This window comes from Cydia amplana, chromosome 20, assembly GCF_948474715.1.
Source record: "Cydia amplana chromosome 20, ilCydAmpl1.1, whole genome shotgun sequence".
In the NCBI taxonomy this organism is placed as follows: domain Eukaryota; kingdom Metazoa; phylum Arthropoda; class Insecta; order Lepidoptera; family Tortricidae; genus Cydia; species Cydia amplana.
The window spans coordinates 3,881,931-3,904,392 of NC_086088.1; the positions used below are offsets into that span (position 1 = coordinate 3,881,931).

Below are 22,462 nucleotides of genomic sequence, written 5' to 3' on the forward strand. Positions count from 1 at the left end.
AACAGGGTGGTAAAATCACTTTTTAATTTCTCACGCTCTGCAATTGGGTCAGTGTTTATCTATTAAGGGTGCAGAAAGTGTCACGTTTCTGCTCTAGGGCATTTTACTTTCCAAATACGTTTTTTTCATGTTGTTTTACGATAAACAATTAAAATTTAGATTGTTCTACAAATTCCACTCTGATATTCATAAATAACTCCACCCCATTTCATAAATAACGACACTTTAATATTAATACCACCTAAATTGTTACTTGAAAGAATTACTATAAATATTGGTTATCAATATATTATTCAGATTATTTTTAGTTAAAACTTTGTAATAGTTGTTTATGCACGGAATGTAGAGCATTGTTAATAATGATTGTAATGAACCGTAGGTCACGTAAACTAATCTCAGAAGATAAATATTTATTAGAATTATTAGCATTAGCATTGTAATGTTAGATTCGCTAGTTATAGGTTCAATTACTATTGAAGTAAATTATTCATAAGTACAAATTATAAGTTTTAGGCAAAAAATTATTTTTGGTATGACCTTATGTCAAATTTAATTAGAACCATAAATGGCGTAACAACCACAGAGCGTGAGTAGCGTGACTCTACATACGAACAGAGCAAGTTAAATAAATAAATATATACATACAAACATGAACGCTGAAAACAATACACTCTTTTTGTTTGGGCAGTCGTGTAATAAAAGCTTGTAAGAAGAATAATCCGAGCGTAACGAAGAAATAATTGCTCGCAAAGATTGCAGAATCGCCCCTCACGTCAAGATATGATAACGGCTATAGTGTAAGTGGTAGTATCGAGTAATACGGCAGCCGAGATGAACGGGTCAGCTGCTCTAATGTGGTAAGTATATTTTTCTCAAAAATGGACGGCAAAGTCGACGTTGCCGGTTAAAAAATAGGTCGCGAAGTGCGTAGTTTATGGTCATTCAAAAAATTAAAAAGTTAAAAACATTGCAGTCTCGATTTCGGGACTGCAATGTCGCATACAAATTCCATTATTTAACGAGTTCCAAACTTTTTAAAACTTTAAATGGCCATATCAAATGAAGGCATAGGTCCATTAAACAGCCAAACAGATGATCAGCACTTATTATTATAAAGCCTATAACAGACTATCGCACCGCACCGCGACCTTGGAGCGTCGCACCCATAAGTGAGAGCGAGAAACAGATATCTCTTTCTCGCTCTCACTTATGGGTGCGACGCTCCAAGGTCGCGGTGCGGTGCGATAGTCTGTTACAGGCTTAATGTTGGTACCGCGACTATTTAGGTGTCTCAAATAGGTTGGCGTATTTTCAGCAGAAAAATACACTTCTTTTTTTTTTTTAAAGGCGGCAAGCTAATTTTTTTAATGGTTGTATATTTTTCTGTGAAAATTAGAACGTTGCTTCTGTAAGTTCTGTAAAATATTTCTATTTCTTGCACCATTTTTGAGAAAAGCACTATATATGACTCGGCTGGAAGGCTACTTGCTGGCTTCGGATTCAATTAAACGGACTCCCAAGGTCGTCCGTTTAAAACGAATCCTCAGCCTGCAAGTAGCTACTTCCGAACCTCGACAATAATGTACTATTTATTACTAACGACTACTAATTTACTTACTAGTTTGGCGTGATAACCCAAAATGAAGTTATTGCGCCAAACAAAGTTCAAAGGTTTGAAAGGTTGACTGGAAGAGATCCCTTATAGGGATAAGTTCGCCTTTGTACATTGTGTACTTTCTTTTTAATTGTATCTTAACCTGTCTTATGTACAATAAAGTGGTTATAGTATAACATAAATACCTGAGTCTTGGCCTCCAATACAAGAGCACGCCATTTTACCCGGTCCTGCGCCTCTCTGCGGGCTCTACTCAGCATGGTTCCATTTTTATCGCCTGTCACTTTCGCACCTACATACTTGTTAGAAAGTGACAGGCATGGTGAAAAAGCGATAAAAATGGTAGAGTGCTAACGCCGCTGGACGTTGGATTATTTACATGTCATTTCAGAATGTCGTATGAAAACGAAGAGCGTAATTTATGGCGGCAGCGGCATGATAATAAAATTATATTGTGACTTGAAAAACCTAATTGAGATGTTCATGTTCGTATTTTTCAGTCTTCTTTTAATCTCATGGAGCCACCATGCGTCTTCCAAGAGCGAAATTCGTAAATTTCCGCCAGGCTTCCAATTTGGGGCCGCTACAGCGGCCTACCAAGTCGAAGGCGGTTGGGATGAAGATGGTAAGTCAACTGAACCTCTTTCGCACCCGGGGTGCCAACCGCAAACACTGCGCTGTTACGGCAAAAAAGCATAGGCTATACGTATGTTATTATTACACATTTCCTATACGCGGTTTAGCCGGTAACAAAGGCAGAAGCATCGAAAAAGCGAGACTCTTTAATCTACTTTTCTAACGCTCAGAAGGTATATTCAATTATTCAAGCGATTGAGATATTATGTCGATATAACGATGTTCGATATTGGCGGTTGGCCCTCTACAGCAGTGGTTCCTAACCTGGGGATAATTACCCCCGTGGGGGTAAAACTGGTATTTTACGGGGGTAATAAGCTAACCTAATATAACAATACAACAAACGTACATGTTTTATTTTTTATTACCATTGGGAGGAGGGGTAAAATCAGGTTCCCTAGTTAAGTCATAGGGGTGACCGGACTGAAAAGGTTAGGAACCACTGCTCTGGGTCATTCTCTCATTTCGTGCAAATCGGTGAGATTCTCTCGATTTGTAATTTTTGTTTTAAATGGTAAACTTTTGAGTTTCGTCAATTTGTGGATTCATTTATTAACATTTTTCTGCTAAAGGCACCTTTGTAACGTTATTACTTTTCATTTAATAAGGCTACTGGTAATGAACTACGCGCTGGTAATGAATTCGGCCGAGATGGTAATTTTATCAGTGGACGGTAATGAAACAAACTTATGAAATCGAACATATTCTATGTATATAAATATGTATTTATCTATATACGTATGTATATCGTCGCCTAGCACCCATAGTACAAGCTTTGCTTAGTTTGGGGCTAGGTTGATCTGTGTAAGATGTCCCCCAATATTTATTTATTTATTTATTTATTATTTATATAAAAAACTGTATTTCAAGAAAATTAACACCAATTAAAATCAACAATATTAAAAACATGTGTCTTAAGCACTGCGGAGATGATCAAACCGACTTGACATACACTTGGAGTTGACAATCTCAACTTATAATGTTCAAGCTAGATGGTACATTCACCATTTACTTATCATCATTATAAGTCGAGATTGTTAACCCCAAGTGTTTGTTAAGTCGGTTTGATCATCTGCGCACCATATCACATAAAACATAGTTTTCAAATTTTCAAAAATTAGCATAGACAAAATATATTTAAATCATTCGCGTTTTGTACCTATGTAATTTTTTTTTATCGTTTTAACCCTATAGTGTGGGGTGTCGTCGGATAGGTCTTTAAAAATAAATAGGAGTTTGCAAACAACATTTTTTGATAAAGTCAATCAATTCGGAAATAATAATTTAGAAAGAATAAAAAACGGTTATTCCTTCTAACTTTTGAAAAATCGATCCAAAAAATATGGAAAAAAATCATAAAAATAGTGCTTAAGGTGACGGTAGAGGTGGGTAAATTTTCAGATTCTGTCAATTTACCCCATTTCACACACAAGCGCACTTCACGCACACTACCTCACTTTACTGGGACAGGTCACTGACCCATCAAGTTTTTTTTTAAGATAGCGTTTTGAGTTTAGTGGCCTCCTTTTAGGAAAAGCGTTCCATTGAAAGAAGAAAGAGAAACAATACATTTAGTCTTGCTTTCCTTGTCTGTTCATGTCACACGTGACGTATTTAAATTCTAATAATTCATTTGGTTGTTGACAATTTTCTACATTATGGCTTTGTCGAGATACGCGTTTTCTAAAGTTAAACCGAATAAAACCAGATGTCATTAAGTCAGATGTAAAATTTTATTTACTACTCTATACGACTTTTCATAAGGCTCAAAATCAATTAAATGAGAATTTAAATAAATAAAGTTCCGGCAGGGTGCAAAATTTAATTAAGGCGGACAAAATAAAATTTGAAAATATATGGAAACAGTGTTGGCTAATGTACCCCTAATATCTTTACCGATTTACTTTTATGTGGTATATTCGCCTTTTGTTTCACTATTAAATTAATACAATTAAAATAAAAAATATTATACCTACCGGTATTCCACCGGTATTATTTCAGTGCTGAAGCGATTATCTTCGATCGTAGCCTTGATAATGTAGGTGTTGATAGTTACTTACGGCGGTAGGAGCGGCAATGAACCCCGTGCAGAGTAGAACGTGAGGTGCGTTGGGATAAGTGCATATATCTACTTATAATTCTTTGGCTGGTTGGTAACCCTCTATATTTTATTTTTTGTTTTACTGTTATTAGGTTAAGGGAGTTTTAGGGAGTGAAAAAAAAATGATTTTCGTTTTATGCGCTCGCGTGATTGCCGATGGATTATAATTAGACAAAAGAACTTGTTTTCCACGCATCGAATGTAGATCCCTATGACACTTCCTCCAAGTCTTCTCCAATAATGTTTATACCGTATTTTAATTACCTACCTTAAATGTTACATTTCTAAATTTTTTTGTGCTATACATACTTCAAAAAAATCGCTGGAGGCCTAGCGGTAAGAGCGTGCGAATTGCAATTCCGGCTCGTACCAATGAGTTTTTCGGAACTTATGTACGAAATATCATTTGATATTTACCAGTCGCTTTTCGGTGAAGGAAAACATCGTGAGAAAACCGGACTAATCCCAATAAGAGCCTAGTTTACCCCCTATGGGTTGGAAGGTCAGATGGCAGTCGCTTTCATAAAAATTAGTGCCCACGCCAATTTATGGGATTAATTGCCAAGCGGACCCCAGGCTCCCATGAGCCGTGTCAAAATGCCGGGACAACGCGAGGAAGATGATGATGATGTGACACATACTTCCAAAAAAATCTACAAATATTTTACGTGACAACTGCTTATAAGTAAATATTATGTAGGTACACTTATAAAGTATAAAGTAGAAAATATCTTATAGGTACATAATATAAAAACCGATCATGTACGAGTAGGATTCACTATGGGTTCCACAGTTACACATTTTTATTGCATATTTTTTGTTTAAGACCAACTCACCTATTATAGGACATAGGTCTTCCATTAATCTTTTGGCGTTGAACTATTTTTTGTATATGTATTTATGTAATACAATTCTGAGTTAGGTTATGGTACATTTTTGCTCACCTACTTATAATTATGTATTATATCTGATATGTCACATGATACCAAAAATCGCCGCAAAGTTAAAAGTTCATTTATTTACGTTACTCATCTTCGGATCACCGACCTACTACTTCCTTACTTGACATATGTGTACTAAATTTCAATTGAACTAGTCCAGTAGTTACGGTGAAAATTGGCTTTAACAAAATGGCAGACACACGAGTGATCTTATAAGGGAGATTATTTTTCTTGGGTGAATGGTATGCATTTACCCCAATGCACCTCACGTTCCACGCGGCGCGGCGTAATCTGGCCCCTATTTCACCACGGTGACAGGTACGACAAAAACATCACTGTTATTGACGCCATAGGCATCCATGGACTACAGTTACCGCTAACACTGATTTAAACTTTCACGATTTTTACACATTATTAAATTGTACAACGGAACCGCAAAACGTTCAAGCGGATAAACAAGACCAAGTGCGGGTAGTTCGAAAAACTCGCGCGGTTAGAAGATGCTGATGTCAACTTAAGCCAGTCTTCTCCGAGACCACGGGGACAACGCCGTCCTCGAAACGTCGGAGGTAAATCTTAAAACTTAGATACGCGATTAAGTCCCGTTGTACAATTTAATAATACAGTTACCGCTTACCATCGGGCGGGCCGTATTCGTGTTTGCCACCGTCATTGTACCTATTATTAAAAAAAAACTTTATTATATCGGATAAAACAGACATTTCTCTCGCGAAAAAATCTTGTGACAATTGTCACAAGATTTTTCAAAGAATTTTCGGTAAGTCTTGACAGGAAATGAGTTCTGTGTCGCAATTTCGATACAGTTGCCGTGTTTCTTGTGACAATTGTCATTAGCTTCGCAAAATAAGAATTTTTTAGTGGCAATATAATGGAGTTTATTTATTTATTAAAATGTTGGTGGCAAACAAGCACATCGCCCGTCCGATGGTAAGCGGTTACCGTAGCCTATGGAGGCCTGTGACGTCAGCAACAGTGATGTCGACAACTGTCGCACCTGTCACCGTGGTCGTGGTGAAATAGGGGCCAGTAAGTACCTAATAATCGCAGTGGTCTTAAGTGTCACAGACCCTACTGGCGCTTAAGTCCTTTATGACAATTTCAGCCTATTTTAAATTGTTCAAAAAAAAAAGAAACCGAATAATTATATCGGACTACCGAATTTTCACGAGAATCAGTTGAGAAATGTGATATGCAAAGGAGAAGAATTCGGACATACGAAAGCATTTTTGCCCAAGTTGAAACGGAGACCTTCGCCAACGCTCGGTCAATGATGGTTTAGGTACAGCTAGCTGCAGAGAAAAGGTACCACCCCTGCATACAATTATCTATCTGGTCGTACCTTTTCTCTGCAGCTGACTGTACACCTATAAAAATGGTTGTCCCTGCTGTAATTTTATACCGGTACCGTATTTTGTATTTCAACCGGTATAGTTTTACCTTCAAAACGAACCGGTATTGATAAATAATAACGGTACCATACCGCTTATACCGTAAAGAAAGCATGATGCAGTCTCTGCTTTGCACAATTATTGTGTGGACAAAATTCTTATAATCACCGAAACATACATACCTACGCACATAATGTCATTGAAATAAAACATTGTTATTTTATAGTAAATTTATATAATACTCGATATATACACATAACAATAACCAGACCGCAGCGATATTAGCCTGTAAGCTTCATCTCTTGTCTCCAAATCCGCAAAAACTAGTTAGTAGTAAATGCTGGTCTTGCTGTTATTTTATTCTTGAAGATTATGGCTTGTTTCTTGATTATTGAGAACAGCACGTAATCGCACACATATAGACGGAACGAACGGCAACAAAGTAGGTGTAGACACTAAGACTTTCAGGTATTAAACGAATTACGCTTCGTATTAATAGGTAAGTAATATTTAAATGAATATATAATATTCTCTAACGTAAATACAAGTTTACAATTGACATCAAATGTCATTGACGTACAGAAGTCATATACTTTTTTTAATGACGCAAAATTGATACCAGCATAATGAAAATCAATCCCAATCAGTAAAACGAGTCTTTAAACTTTTTTCATTTTAAGCGGGTTTTGAAGGAACAAGTTACTTAAATTCAATTGTAATCGTATTGTTTTAGGATAGTTTACTGCTGTTTTCGATCGTTACGACCTGTAAATAACAACAAATCAAATTTTAAATAAATTAATTTACCCTATTTTTTGAAATACAATTTATCTACTGGTATACATTTTCGTATGCGTATTTGATGAAATGTCTAAATAATGTCAAAAACGAGCTACGACGACGTACACGTCTGCTTCGATCCAAGGCCAGCGGCCATCTGACTCGAAGAAGAATTTTGAGTGATGTCGTCAATGTATGGAAATTGTACGAAAGTTTACATTTGGGATTGAATTTCTGTGTTGTATTTGTGAGTAAAAATATAAGTAGATAATAATTTGCTAGTTTAGTTATCTAGCTTTCAAAATCACACAACAACTCAATTACTGTTAAAGGCAAAACTGTAATGCGTGTTGCTCAAACGGAACTCCATATTTTGATTTTTGGATACTTTTAGTGTCGATTTGTAGAGAATTACAGCAAATAAAAAATATTATGCCGTGAAGAGCCGGTACACGGCTTCTTCGTGAACAAATTTACGTATAATTTAATGCAGTTATTAAACATTTCTTGAACAAATTGATTGCACAAAGTGAGCTCTAAATCGAAAACGTCATATACCGTCCCCTTAATAAACTCATTCAAACAAAATTAAAGCGAACTTGATAAGTTAAGCCGTTTATGAGTTATCGCTAAAAGTCTTCCCTTCTTATTTTATTTAAAAGCCTGGCAAACCTTATTTGTGACCGGATTTTCGCAAGCAACCCTATAACCACATAATAGTGACCGGAAAAAGATAGGCAACCTAGTTGATTTATATTGTACAAGTTGTATACTTTCCATTGGAACTTATTTCGTTTGTCAGACAGATCGGTGAAATTTGAAGAAAAAAATTTTTTTTTTCAAAAAATAATTAAACATAGTTTTGACCATATTTCTTTAAGCAACCCTATTTATTTATGTTCAGGAATATATTTTCTTTCATAATATGTAAGTTTCATCCGTCAGACATATCGGTGAAGGTCGACCATCTTAGACTACAAAGGCTCCCCGGTTGGGCTCCCCTATTATCATATACAGTTTTAAATGTTTATAACAACGTAATATTTATAATAACTAAGCCTCTTTCCATTAAATGCACTGCCTCGAATATATTATCATTACCTTCTTAAGTCATTCATTACCTTTCCCAGTAAAATTAGAAGGAAAAGAAGTGAATGAAACCGATATGAATGAAGTTTTGGAAGTTTTTGTCGCCTACATCAGTTGGCATCAGACCTTAATTTTGCAGAATAAACCATCTGAAAGGGGACACTAAAACACTTCATTACGTATAATTATAATAATGTACACTTGCTACTTACTGTATAAATCACGCGATGGCGATGAAGACTAACGAGAACCACACTCCTTCCCGACCCGAGAGATCGTATATATTTTCGCTAACAGCGGCACACGGGCGTCCGCTACGAGATCACGCGGCCAACTGACTGACGAACAATGTGTTGCATCGGCGGTAGGCGCTATATACCCTCGCTATATAGCAAAATATAGCTAATCTATTTCTCGCGTCGGTAATGAAGAAATTACTTGAACCATACACTTATAAGGCTGTATAGTTTTTATTATTTATTTCTAGCTTCTAATATTATACGATTTAAAACATAACTAAATAAGTCATTTATTGAACAAACAACGAATTTTCTATTTGTAGTATCTTAAGGTTAAAATGTAGGTCAAAGTTATATCTTCACGCGTTACATGTAGAGATGAATGAAAAAATTGGGTGTTAATTGTACATATAAAGAAAATACATATCTTTTTAGAATTGTTCATTGGAGTAGTGTTGAGTCGCTCACTCGTGAGGCACCTCATTTGTACCACTCATTTTGTCAATTTGTCGCAGTACTTCGTACCGCAAAAATGTCTTACTTCACTCCTCTATTCATTTTACTTGATTCTAAAATTATCTTTCTCCTAAAAGTTCTATTCTTAACCTCCAGAATTGCACTCCAATTAAATGTTACTATTTATTTATTTTTAAAGGAAGTGATGAATACATAAATATGTATATACATTAAATATTTTGTCGCCGTTGGAATTAATGGAATAGTCGACGCTGAAAATATGCTAGTACCTCACCTCATTTGAAGTAAGACATTGTAACACCTCATTTTATAAAATGAGGTACTCATACAAACTCATTTTAAATTGATGTCCTACCCATCACTACATTGGAGAGACATATACTTTAGGCCCTATGTTACAACCTTGCATTAACAGATATTTGAAAACGCCACCACATTTTTGGTAAATTTCCGAAAACACCGATTTGCACGAAATGCGAGAACGACCCCTCTACAGTCTAGGCAGGAATTCTGTGCATTTTTGAATTAAGGAAGTGAGTATGTATTGAGAGCGAGGATATGGGGGCATACCTACTGTATGTTTGTATGTACGGTCTATTTTCGTACATTCAAGGAATTTTATTTTGTGCCACTTCGTACCTTTTTACAAAGATAATAATATCACATCACTAGCTCAAACTCAACCTCATCCGCTTGCCAACACTGTACGAATGTAAGTTTATTTTTACAATGACATAACGAGAATTCAATTGTACGAAATGGTTTCCACCCAAAGTGTAATGCTGCAGTACATTTTAACATCGCACTGTTTTTGTGTACACCAGGCAAAGGCGTATCCATATGGGATGTAGCGACTCACATGGACCCATCCCCTATTGAAGATCAAAGCACTGGAGACATCGCCGCCGATTCCTACCACCACTACCAACGAGACGTCGAAATGGCTAAAGAACTTGGCCTAGATTTCTACCGATTCTCCATATCCTGGACTAGAATTCTGCCCAACGGATTCCCAAACAAAATCAACCACCTTGGCATCAATTACTATAACAACATAATCAATAAATTGCTCGAGAATAACATACAACCTTTAGTGACCATGTATCATTGGGATCTTCCTGAAAACTTGCAACAGCTAGGTGGATGGACGAACTCCCTTGTTGTGACCTGGTTTCACGATTACGCGAAAGTCCTTTTCGATAAGTTCGGAGACAGGGTTAAAAGGTGGATAACTATTAATGAACCGAAGCAGATTTGCTACGAAGGCTACGGCAGCGATGGAAAAGCGCCTTTTCTGAACGCTACCGGAGTAGGAGATTATATGTGCTCGAAGAATGTATTGCTGGCGCATGCGAAAGTCTATCATTTATATCATGACAAGTACAGAACGGAGCAGAACGGTACCATTGGTATTTCTATAAGCTGCACGTGGTTTGAGCCAAATACAGATACTTTGGATGATGATCAGGCAGCGTTTGATGCTAGGCAGTTCGACGTAAGTATCCAATTTAACCAATTTACTCAATTATTAGTGGGTATTGGCAAGTGGGTGGGTAAGTACGACCATAGAGAAAAAAATACATAGATTGCTCACTCCATACATCAGTTTCGGTACCAAAAATACTATGCTAGATGTAGACACTGAAATTAATAGTATTTTTGGTACCGAAACTGATGTATGGACTATGGAGTGAGCACTCTTGTCTTACTATATTTCTCTAAGGTACGACGTACGACAAACAAGCACAATCGAATATATGTAATTATTTAGCTAGGATAAATCCAACTTCGAGGAATTGTTACTCGTGGAATGATACTTGCAATATTAGGACTCTGAAATGTGCTCGCTCACAAGAGCCTCATGAGAATGATCAAGTCACTCAAAGGGCAGTGAGTCGCTTAACTTCAAACTTGGATAAATTCAACTGTCAGATTTTGCGATTTTGGTATTAAGAAAACGTAATAGGGAGGATATTTCCTAAGAGGGTTGAATGGAATTTTGCACACCTCAGTAAAAAGATACAAAATAAAAGGATCAATTGATTAAATGTAGAGGCAGACAACAGGCGGTCTTATCGCTACATACATACACGTAGACGTATATATCGCTATAGACATATATTGAGGAGTGTCTTTTCAAAAGGGTTTATTTTTTCTGGGAATCTATTTCTAAATTGGACCTTAAGTTTTCTTGAGCAAGGTTCTCTCTAGAAGTACCGCTAAGAAAAAAATAAACCTACATAATAAAAGACACTCCTCTATTATTATGTAATATAGCATTTTGGAATTCCAGTGGGGCCAATACGCGCATCCAATCTTCTCAAAAGCCGGCGACTACCCGCAAGAGCTGAAGCACAACGTGGCCTACAAGAGCGCTGAGCAGGGCTTCGCTCGCTCCCGCCTTCAGGAGCTCTCGGCCAAAGAGGTGGCCTACATTCGCGGCTCTTCAGACTTCTTCGGGGTTAATTCGTACACGACCAAGATGGCGTACAGGTAAAGAAACGCCAGCACAGCAACAATACCAACGCTTTTGTCACGAATATACTCGTAGATAGGAAAACAGAAAATACGAGATAGGTAAGAAAGCCAGACACATACTTAACAAAAAAGTAGAAATGTATCGGGATAACCGATCGAACGAAAAGTGACGTCATCATTTCCTACATACCAGGGATGTTGCGAATATCCGCATCCGCATCCGCAGCCGCGGAACTTCCGCATTATTTTCAACATCCGCATCCGCATAAAATCGATGCGGATTTAATGCGGATGCTGATGTGGAACAGGTCGGTACAGGAACATCTTAGCATCGGCGTAAGTGCTAGACTGCTAGGTAATTTAGTCATTAACCAAAAAACCTATTAGAAATGAGCAGTCAAGCGTGAGTGGGACTTAATGTACGGAACCCTTGGAACGCGAGTCCGACTCGCACTTGGCCGGTTTTTTAAAATAAAAATTACTAAAATGTAATATTTGACGTTTTTTATGGTACTATCTTGACAACCGCATCCGCATCCGCGGATGTCAAAAAATCGGCATCCGCAACATCCCTGCTACATACCTACCTACTTTACCAGGCTGACAGTTCAAAATCGTCAATCGAATGTCAGTCTTACTGATCGAAAGTAGAACTCATGTTTAAGTGCCGTATGTGGGAAATATATATCCGTATGTGGGAAATATATATCCCTAGCTTGGTTTTGTTTTATTTTATTTTATTTTATTTTATTTTTATTTTCATTGTGTTTTCCCTGGTTGCCCTGAAAACCAGCGCCATGGCTAAGTATCTTAGACATCGGCATATGCTGAGTGGCATCCATTTTGGTGTTAAAATATATTAGAATAAGATGTATTATAGGTTAAGTTTTATGTTTTACACCAAATAAAGTTTTTCTATTCTATTTCCTTAAGATCGGTTTTCCTAGGATAGCGGTGCCGTCATATAACGGCCGTCTCCATACTAAATAATACGGCTAAATATGGATGTCGTAGTATTTGTATGGAGACGGCCGCTATATGACGGCACCGCTATCGGAGGAAAGCAAAGTTTTAGTGCCAGTTGCACTGCACCATCCGCACTTGACAGACTGATCAACGTCACCCGGCGCGCCGCGGCGGTTAACTATGAAACTTTCCATACAATAAAATTTTGCGAACTCTTTAACGATGACAAACCGTTTGGTGCAACCGACCCTTAGCCTGGTAAAGGGTTAAGTTTTAATTGGCGTGTTCTATAAACGATTATCACTTGGCTTAGGTCTCTGGTCCGGCAGTACTTCAAAGTCATAATACTAGAGCACCTACACACCATCACCAATAGGCTACATGACTAATTTTCATTTATGGTATCAATCGATCGGGTTTGTTTTTAGGATCAAATGTCTATATGGGACCCATTGCATTAAAGTAACACAAAAGTCAGAAATTGTAGTCAAAGGCCGACAGTCGCACTTCACTCGCGAAACGATACAAAACGGCCAGAAGCCGTGACGTCAAGGTCTCTGGGAGCCCATCTTGTAGTATGGACAAAACAAGAAAATTGCGTTTTTGTCGGTGAAATATTGCGTTTATGTATATAGTTGCTATACAATATTTTTTTGGATGAAATGTAAGGAATCGAATGGTACCCTTACTTTTATCGTTTTTGGAAGTTAAAAAAAAACCTTAAAGTTTGAAACTTTCAGGTCCTGTATTTTTGTAATTTTTCAATATTTAATTTTAATATCCACATAATTGTGATAAATAGGTCGTTTGCTATATATTTTACTAGATTTTGTTATAAAATTCAACATGTGTCATCATCTCTATTCACCACATCACATCGCTAACTCTCTTTGCCTATAGACCGCGAGCCACGAACAGGTTTCCATGACCAATCGCCTCCCAGGCGATAACTCCTATAATGGTTAACGGCTACGTATGATGAATCCTCGTGGACGTCAGCTGCCGCTCCGTTGGTGGGTTGAGGAATGGCAGCAACCGAAACACGTAAAAAAAAAAATATTTTCAGTCATCGCCTCCCGTTTGATACTTTGCCAGATGATAGTTTAGGTGCTATTGTTAATAAAAAAAATCGTCAGCCGGTTGTATCGCGGTGGAAACACCGTCAGCTGGTCACATGAACATGTAAAAAAAAAATTTTTTTTCAGTCATCGCCTCCCGCTTGATACTTTGTCAGATGATAGTTTAGGTGCTATTGTTAATAAAAAACATCGTCAGCCGGTTGTATCGCGGTGGAATCACCGTCAGCTGGTCACATGAACATGTAAAAAAAATTTTTTTTTTCAGTCATCGCCTCCCGCTTGATACTTTGTCAGATGATAGTTTAGGTGCTATTGTTAATAAAAAAAATCGTCAGCCGGTTGTATCGCGGTGGAATCACCGTCAGCTGGTCACATGAACATGTAAAAAAAATTTTTTTTTTCAGTCATCGCCTCCCGCTTGATACTTTGTCAGATGATAGTTTAGGTGCTATTGTTAATAAAAATAATCGTCAGCCGGTTGTATCGCGGTGGAATCACCGTCAGCTGGTCACATGAACATGTAAAAAAAATGTTCATATGACCAGCTGACGGTGATTCCACCGCGATACAACCGGCTGACGATCTCTTTTATTAACAATAGCACCTAAACTATCATCCGACAAAGTATCAAGCGGGAGGCGATGACTGAAAAAATATTTTTTTTTTACATGTTCATGTGACCAGCTGACGGTGATTCCACCGCGATACAACCGGCTGACGATTCTTTTTATTAATAATAGCACCTAAACTATCATCTGACAAAGTATCAAGCGGGAGGCGATGACTGAAAAAATATTTTTTTTTTACATGTTCATGTGACCAGCTGACGGTGATTCCACCGCGATACAACCGGCTGACGATTTGTTTTATTAACAATAGCACCTAAACTATCATCTGACAAAGTATCAAGCGGGAGGCGATGACTGAAAAAAAATTTTTTTTTTACATGTTCATGTGACCAGCTGACGGTGATTCCACCGCGATACAACCGGCTGACGATTCTTTTTATTAATAATAGCACCTAAACTATCATCTGGCAAAGTATCAAACGGGAGGCGATGACTGAAACCAATTATTTTAAATTTTAGATTGTATTTATTTATTTGTTTTATAAATTCATGTGACCAGCTGACGGTGATTCCACCGCGATACAATCGGCTGACGATTTTTTTTATTAACAATATCACCTAAACTATCATCTGACAAAGTATCAAGCGGGAGGCGATGACTGAAAAAATATTTTTTTTTTACATGTTCATGTGACCAGCTGACGGTGATTCCACCGCGATACAACCGGCTGACGATTTGTTTTATTAACAATAGCACCTAAACTATCATCTGACAAAATATCAAGCGGGAGGCGATGACTGAAAAAAAAATTTTTTTTTACATGTTTATGTGACCAGCTGACGGTGATTCCACCGCGATACAACCGGCTGACGATTTGTTTTATTAACAATAGCACCTAAACTATCATCTGACAAAGTATCAAGCGGGAGGCGATGACTGAAAAAAAATTTTTTTTTTACATGTTCATGTGTACAGCTGACGGTGATTCCACCGCGATACAACCGGCTGACGATTGTTTTTATTAACAATAGCACCTAAACTTTCATCTGACTAAGTATCAAACGGGAGGCGATGACTGAAAAAAAAATTTTTTTTTACGTGTTTCGGTGGCTGCCATTCCTCAACCCACCAACGTAGCGGCAGCTGACGTCCACGAGGGTTCATCATATATGGCCGTTAACCAGTATACGAGTTTTCACCCGGGAGGCGATGACTGACGAAATTTGCGCCTGGCTCGTGGACCACTAGCCACATCCCATTTCATTTGGGGTCGGCCCTTACGCGGCATGTGTGTGAACTGTGCTTATAAAGAGCAGTTTCTCTTTTTAGGGTTCCGTAGCCAAATGGCAAAAAACGGAACCCTTATAGATTCGTCATGTCTGTCTGTCTGTCCGTCTGTCTGTCCGTCCGTATGTCACAGCCACTTTTCTCCGAAACTATAAGAACTATACTGTTGAAACTTGGTAAGTAGATGTATTCTGTGAACTGCATTAAGATTTTCACACAAAAATAGAAAAAAACAATAAATTTTTGGGGTTCCCCATACTTCGAACTGAAACTCAAAAATTTTTTTTTTCATCAAACCCATACGTGTGGGGTATCTACGGATAGGTTTTCAAAAATTATATTGAGGTTTCTAATATCATTTTTTTCTAAACTGAATAGAGTGAATAGTTTGCGCGAGAGACACTTCCAAAGTGGTAAAATGTGTGTCCCCCCCCCTGTAACTTCTAAAATAAGAGAATGATAAAACAAAAAAAAATATATGATGTACATTACCATGTAAACTTTCACCGAAAATTGGTTTGAACGAGATCTAGTAAGTAGTTTTTTTTTATACGTCATAAATCGCCTAAATACGGAACCCTTCATGGGCGAGTCCGACTCGCACTTGGCCGCTTTTTTTTTCAGTTAGAGGTTTCGCAAATGGTAAGATCAGCGCATTCGCTAGATCTGGATGCACCTTCATAAAATTAAGCTTTTACATCTTTTTTCTCTTCAGAGACGCGTCGCTGGACGGCATGTATGCTTCACCGTCGTATATGGACGACATGGGAGTGGCGCTCGTTAAGGATCACTCGTGGACGCAAGCGCAGTCTAGTTGGTTGCAGGTTTGTTTACTTAACCGCCGTTTCGTTGCGTGTTCCATTTTCAAAAACTTTTGGCTGTGGCGGCGAACAATTATTTCATGACACGACAGGCGTGCCTTATGCCATAGAATATGATGACACGCCTATCGTGTCATATACCACACGTTAAAAACATTGATGACACGATTGACACGCCTGTCGGTCGTGCCATCCGCACCGAATCGGTTAATTGAGTAAAATGCAGCATTAGTCGGTTCGGTTGACAGTTGATATATGTCAAATTTAGTCCATTTTTACCTTGTGAACGTGATCACCTTACGCTCATAGTCTATTGGCTAATTGAGGTGACAATTAATTATTCGGAATCTGAATGCATGGAGAAATTTGAGAAAAAATTACGAGCAGGAAAATTATATTTCTAATACGCCTATGTCTCCTTTCAGATGGTCCCCTGGGGCTTCTACAAATTACTAATCGACATAAAGAACCAATACGACAACCCAACAGTGGTGATAACTGAGAACGGCTGGTCGACGGGCCGTGGGCTACTGGACGAATCAAGAATACAGTATCACAGGAGTTACCTGAATATGCTTCTGGATGCTATAGACGAAGGCTGTGACGTGCAGGGATACACTGCTTGGAGTCTTATGGATAACTTTGAGTGGAAACATGGATACAAGTGAGTGGACCTTATTTTGATAAGAACCTATTTGAAGTATACCACAGGAGTTACCTGAATATGCTTCTGGACGCTATAGACGAAGGCTGTGACGTACAGGGATACACGCTTGGAGCCTTATGGATAACTTTGAGTGGATACATGGATACAAGTGAGTGAATCTTATTTTGAGATTGGTACTTATATAATTCGCGAGATGTTGGATAACAAAAGGATCTTGTACCACATGAGTTACCTCAACTTGCTTCTGGACGCTAAACTACTGAGTCAACTGACAGACATTGCGGCTATAAGGTTTTTCACCTATGTGCATACGTGTTTTGATTAAAATCTACGTAAATAATACGGTTAGCGAGTTGGGCATCATGAGCGTTGTGTGTTTCCTGAAGGAGGACTATGTCAACACCGTTGTCATGTTATATTTTGCTTAGGTATTCAGTTTTAGAATTGTTGACCACTGTCAATAGAACATGTTAGTTAGAAACTTTATTGATGGAATTTGATGGTCTTGGTAAAGATAAAGTAAATATAAATATTATTATCGTGGAATGATCTCAAAAAATCCAAAAAAACTTGCTTAAACTGCGTAAAATCGAAATCACCCAAAATACCGGAAACCCGGTTTTCTAAAACACGCACGGTTTTGTGACCCGTATTTATTAATTGCAGGGAAAAATTCGGGTTATACGAGGTAGACTTCCAGAGCAACGGCCTCACCAGGACTCCGAGGAAGTCCGCCTTCATCTACAAGGAGATCGTCAAGGCGAGGGCCCTGGACCCCAACTTCGAGCCCGATAGGCTGCCGGAGATTGCGCCACTCACCACCAGCCAAGAAACATGAGGATAGTAAAGGATTTAACCTTTTCCACGCCGTGTCAAACACAAATGCTGTCACTCAGACGCCACATCATTGAAGTGTCAAAACTGAAGTTGAACTTTATGTATATGGACGTAGGTCGATGTTGCTCTCTGGTCTGTGACCGATTAATCGGTCTTTGGCGTTGAACCTACGGTGCGGATATATCGGTCATTGGCGTCCAAAAGGTTAAAGCTTGCGATTCGAAAGTAAATTTTGAAAAATAAAAATTTGATGAAGTTTTAGATTTTTTTGTTTGCCAACGTCGTTGGTATCAGGGATATTGCGAATATCCGCATCCGCATCCGCAACCGCGGAACTTCCGCATTATTTTCAACATCCGCATCTGCATCCGCATCCGCATAAAATCGATGCGGATTTAATGCGGATGCGGATGTGGAACAGGTCGGTACAGGAACGTCTTAGCATCGGCGTAAGTGCTAGACTGCTAGGTAATTTAGTCATTAGCCAAAAAACCTATTAGAAATTAGCAGTCAGGCGTGAGTGGGACTTAATGTACGGAACCCTTGGAACGCGAGTCCGACTCGCACTTGGCCGGTTTTTTGAAATAAAAATTACTAAAATGTAATATTTGACATATCTTGACATCCGCATCCGCATCCGCGCATGTGAGCCTTTAAAAATCCGCATCCGCATCCGCGTCCGCGGATGTCAAAAAATCGGCATCCGCAACATCCCTGGTTGGTATATTTAAAAAGAACCGGCCAAGTGCGAGTCGGACTCGCGTTCCAAGGGTTCCGTAAGACTCCAAGTGTTCCGATTGAGCTGAAATTTTGCATACACATGTAAGTCGGGTGACAATGCAATATTATGGTACCATCGAGCTGATCTGATGATGGAGACAGGAGGTGGCCATAGGAACTCTGCGATGAAACAACGCAACCTAATTGTGTTAGGGGTTTTTAGAATTGTCTCGATGAGTATTAGTTGTCTGTCGTAAGAAAAGTACAGTCAGCGATAAAAGCTAAATGAAATTTTTGCCAAAAACTTATTTAGGTTCGTCATATGGAAACCATGTGAGACAGGTAAGTATGCACCAGATATAGGCGCGAGGAGTTAAAATTTGAAAGCTTACCCGTGAGTGCAAAATCTGCTTGTTATAAAGTATGTTAAAAAATCGTACCGCTTTTTTACATCACAATACGGTTGTCAGAAGTTTAATTAGCAATCTTGAGGATTTTCTCTAGTGACTTCATCGATTAAAACCAGGAATTTTTCACTTTCTAAATTTTTTCTGAATTTTTAAAATTGCTTCTAAAAATGCGTAAAGAGTGAGAGAAGAACACGTTCGTACGAGGCCTTAAAATATTTGTTTGAAAATAAAATACAGTGACTCGATTACAAAAATATGCGTGGAACAGAGATTAATTATGGGCATTATGGCACAGGATTCAAAGCTTAAAAGGAGGTTCCAATCACTAACTTTCAGATGATTATTGTGAAAGATATTAACATTTTTTATTTTACGCAAAAAATTGGCAGTTGAATTTGAAGTCAATAGTGTAAGAAATAAGGTTGATTATCTTTTGTTTTATGCGACAACAGAAATGCGCTACATCCTAACTAGAAATAATGTTCCAATCTAAAATAGTTTTTCATTTAAGTTATTGGCAGGTATTATAGAAGGTTAATAAAAAAAATCGTTATCAGTATTAAAATTATAATCCATCATAAATCAAATATATTTTTGAAAAGAAACCGCCAAGGCAGTAATTATCAACTGCCCGTTTCAGAATATCACGTGTTACCTTACGTTTCTATGTGTTTTACATTATAAAAGTTACTTTTAGTACAGCCAGCAACAAATATCGTCAAGATGAGCACTTTGTTCCCTCCGTTTATTGTTGACTGTATAAACTTTACCTACCTATAGGTACAGTAAGCTGCAGAGCTAAGTGACCCCCCTGAAAACAAATTTCTATGCAGGGGGCGTCACTTAACCTTTTCGACGCCGTGTCAAACACAAAAGCTGTCACGCTGACGCCACGTCACCGAAGTATCAAAACTGAAATTGAACTTTATGCATATGCACGTAGGTCTATGTTGCTCTGTGGTCTGCGAGTTCTGTGACCGATTAATCGGTCTTTGGCGTTGAACCTACGGTGCGGATATATCGGTCGTTGGCGTCCAAAAGGTTAACTCTGCAGCTTACTATATACACCCCAATAACGCATTTAAAAAATTAAATTTTAAAAACTTCTAAACCAAAAACATTTCTTATATAAACTTCGTTGGCACATACAACTCACAGATGTAGTGCATAATTGTTTTCCATCGTATTTTCTAGGAAACATTCGTATTTGTCATGCTACTTCAGTCAACCTCAGTACTTTTTGTACCGAAACTGACTGAAAAAATAGCAAGACACGTTCGTACGTTGCCGTGAAAATAGCGTTTTTTTTTTGTTGTCCTCTACACTTTTTTTTCAAATTTGGGTTTTTTTATGTTATTTCTACTCAGAATCACGAGTTCTTTCTATCCTAATAGGAGAAAAAAAGTGTCCTAAGGTTTTTATTTCCATTACGTCACCATTTTTCATAGACTTTGTATGGCGGTCGCGGAATGGAAAGATCGAAAAATGTATGGAAATTTTGGGACACTTTTTTTCTCCTATTAGGATAGAAAGAGCTCGTGATTCTGAGTAGAAATAATATAAAAAATTCCAACGTTGAAAAGAAAAGTGTAGGGGACAGCAAAAAAAAAACGCCCAATTATGCACTACATCAGGCGGTCTAGCATGAGTTGCGTTCTCGCGCGATTCCATACTTGAAGTCGCGCAAGATGTATGGAGTCGCGCGCGAGAACGCAACTCATGCTAGACCGCTTGTAATTCAAAAATCATCTATAGTAATTACTAAGTCACAACCGCATGTCACCATGTATGGTTTAAAATTATATAGCGAGATCTTTAACCTTTTCGACGCCGTGTCAAACACATAAGCTGTCACTCGGACGCCACGTCACCGAAGTGTCAAAACTGAAATATAACTATTTTTTTATTCGGTAGACTAAAATGACATTTCATAGTATGAAATGACATTTTATGTTCATACTATGAACTGTTATTTCAGTCTACCGAATAAAAAAATAGACTTTAGGTCTGTGTTGCTCTGTGGTCTGTGACGGATTAACCCGTCAAATCCCACGATGTGACGTCACCATAAGCGTTGCGGCTCATATATGAGCCGTGGGAGCGGACGGGTTTCGGTCTTTGGCGTTGAATCTACGGTGCGGATATATCGGTCATTGGCGTCCAAAAGGTTAAAAGTTGAGTATCAAAAATTTTACAGTGCACAATGCAAATATCTCCTTAACTTTGTACGCTGGTTAAAGCTCGCTGTTAATTCCCACGTACCTGCGAAGCGTTGTCTGCTTGTATGTGCCTGGAACAGACAGTTTTTCTTTAACACGTCTTGTTTAATGGTATGACAAACAACTGAGCTAAGTTAGTAATTTAGTATAGTAGTCTTAGCGTCACTTGCACCATCCCAGTAACCTGGAGTTAACCGGTTAAACCTGGAGTTACCATGGTAACCATGGTAACTCCAGGTTAGTGGGGTGGTGAAAGTGACGCTTACCAGATAAGAAGTAGTATCACTCCTCAGGCTTCATTCCGGGTATATTCCGTCAAATAAATTTAAGCACCTAATGAAAAACACTGTACGTAAGTATAATTTATGTATTGTCACACTTACATTGCAATAATACTAGCCCTAGTCCTCCTTCTCTTGCGACTATCTTTTGAAGAACTTTTTCCGGTTACATTTGTTGTATCTCGGCCATTTGTTATTGACCTATCTACGGGTTCCTTCTTAACAACTCGCAGTAAGTGTTCCTCCCATGCTGGTTCTTGTTTTATCTGAATAGGTTCTTTTTTTATATCTATGGGTTCTTGCTTTATTGATACTGGTTCTTGTTTGATTGTCAGGTTTATACTAGGTGCCCGGTTGTTGGTTGAAGTGTTTTTGAAGTGCCTCTTACGTTTAGGAGCATCTGGAAAAGAATAAAATATGTATGTTAATTAATTATGCAATATCTGGGGGACCGAGCTTTGCTCGGAAATCGTATAAAAACTCAAAAATTAGCGTTTTCCCAGAGATAAGACCTAGCTAGATCGATTTTTCGCCCCCTAAGACCCCCATATAGCAAATTTAATCGAAATCGTTAGAGCCGTTTCCGAGATCCCCGAAATATATATGTAAATAAATAAATAAATAAACAAGAGTTTATAATAATCACGATTATTTAGCAGTGGCGCTATTGTGCACGTTAATGGGCTCCTTAACAACAATATGGCATTATAAACCATTAAGAAGTACTTTCTAAGTTGCCGAAATTAATAAAAACTGCAGCTGTGTAGGTTTTTTTGTTTGCTGTTTTGTTGTTTTATTATCTAGCACGTGTTTACTTCGGCTGACCTACCTGAGATTCTA

The 22,462-nt window shown here is 38.1% G+C and overlaps 2 protein-coding genes across 2 annotated transcripts in view; both read left to right on the forward strand.

Moving 5' to 3' along the window:
* Nucleotides 1-818: 818 nt before the first annotated feature.
* Nucleotides 819-17,997, forward strand: LOC134657454 (myrosinase 1-like). Its single transcript, XM_063513014.1, has 7 exons — nucleotides 819-857; nucleotides 2,116-2,240; nucleotides 10,112-10,782; nucleotides 11,581-11,780; nucleotides 16,383-16,491; nucleotides 16,914-17,152; nucleotides 17,822-17,997. Exons 1-7 carry the CDS (start codon nucleotides 832-834, stop codon nucleotides 17,991-17,993), a joined length of 1,542 nt encoding a protein of 513 aa, XP_063369084.1. The 5' UTR covers nucleotides 819-831; the 3' UTR covers nucleotides 17,994-17,997.
* Nucleotides 11,321-22,462, forward strand: part of LOC134657525 (ER membrane protein complex subunit 6) — a 59,553-nt gene continuing 48,411 nt past the window's right edge. Inside the window, exon 1 of the mRNA XM_063513101.1 lies at nucleotides 11,321-11,336. The gene's annotated coding sequence lies outside the window, so the exon portion shown is untranslated. The remainder of the gene's footprint in view (nucleotides 11,337-22,462) is intronic.

Excerpts from the sequence above, each read along its gene's own strand:
- LOC134657454 (XM_063513014.1), top strand. The coding sequence starts at position 832 with ATGAACGGGTCAGCTGCTCTAATGTG. Across the intron at positions 858-2,115 it reads GGGTCAGCTGCTCTAATGTG|TCTTCTTTTAATCTCATGGA; the intron begins GTAAGTATATTT and ends CGTATTTTTCAG. Across the intron at positions 11,781-16,382 it reads ACGACCAAGATGGCGTACAG|AGACGCGTCGCTGGACGGCA; the intron begins GTAAAGAAACGC and ends TTTTCTCTTCAG.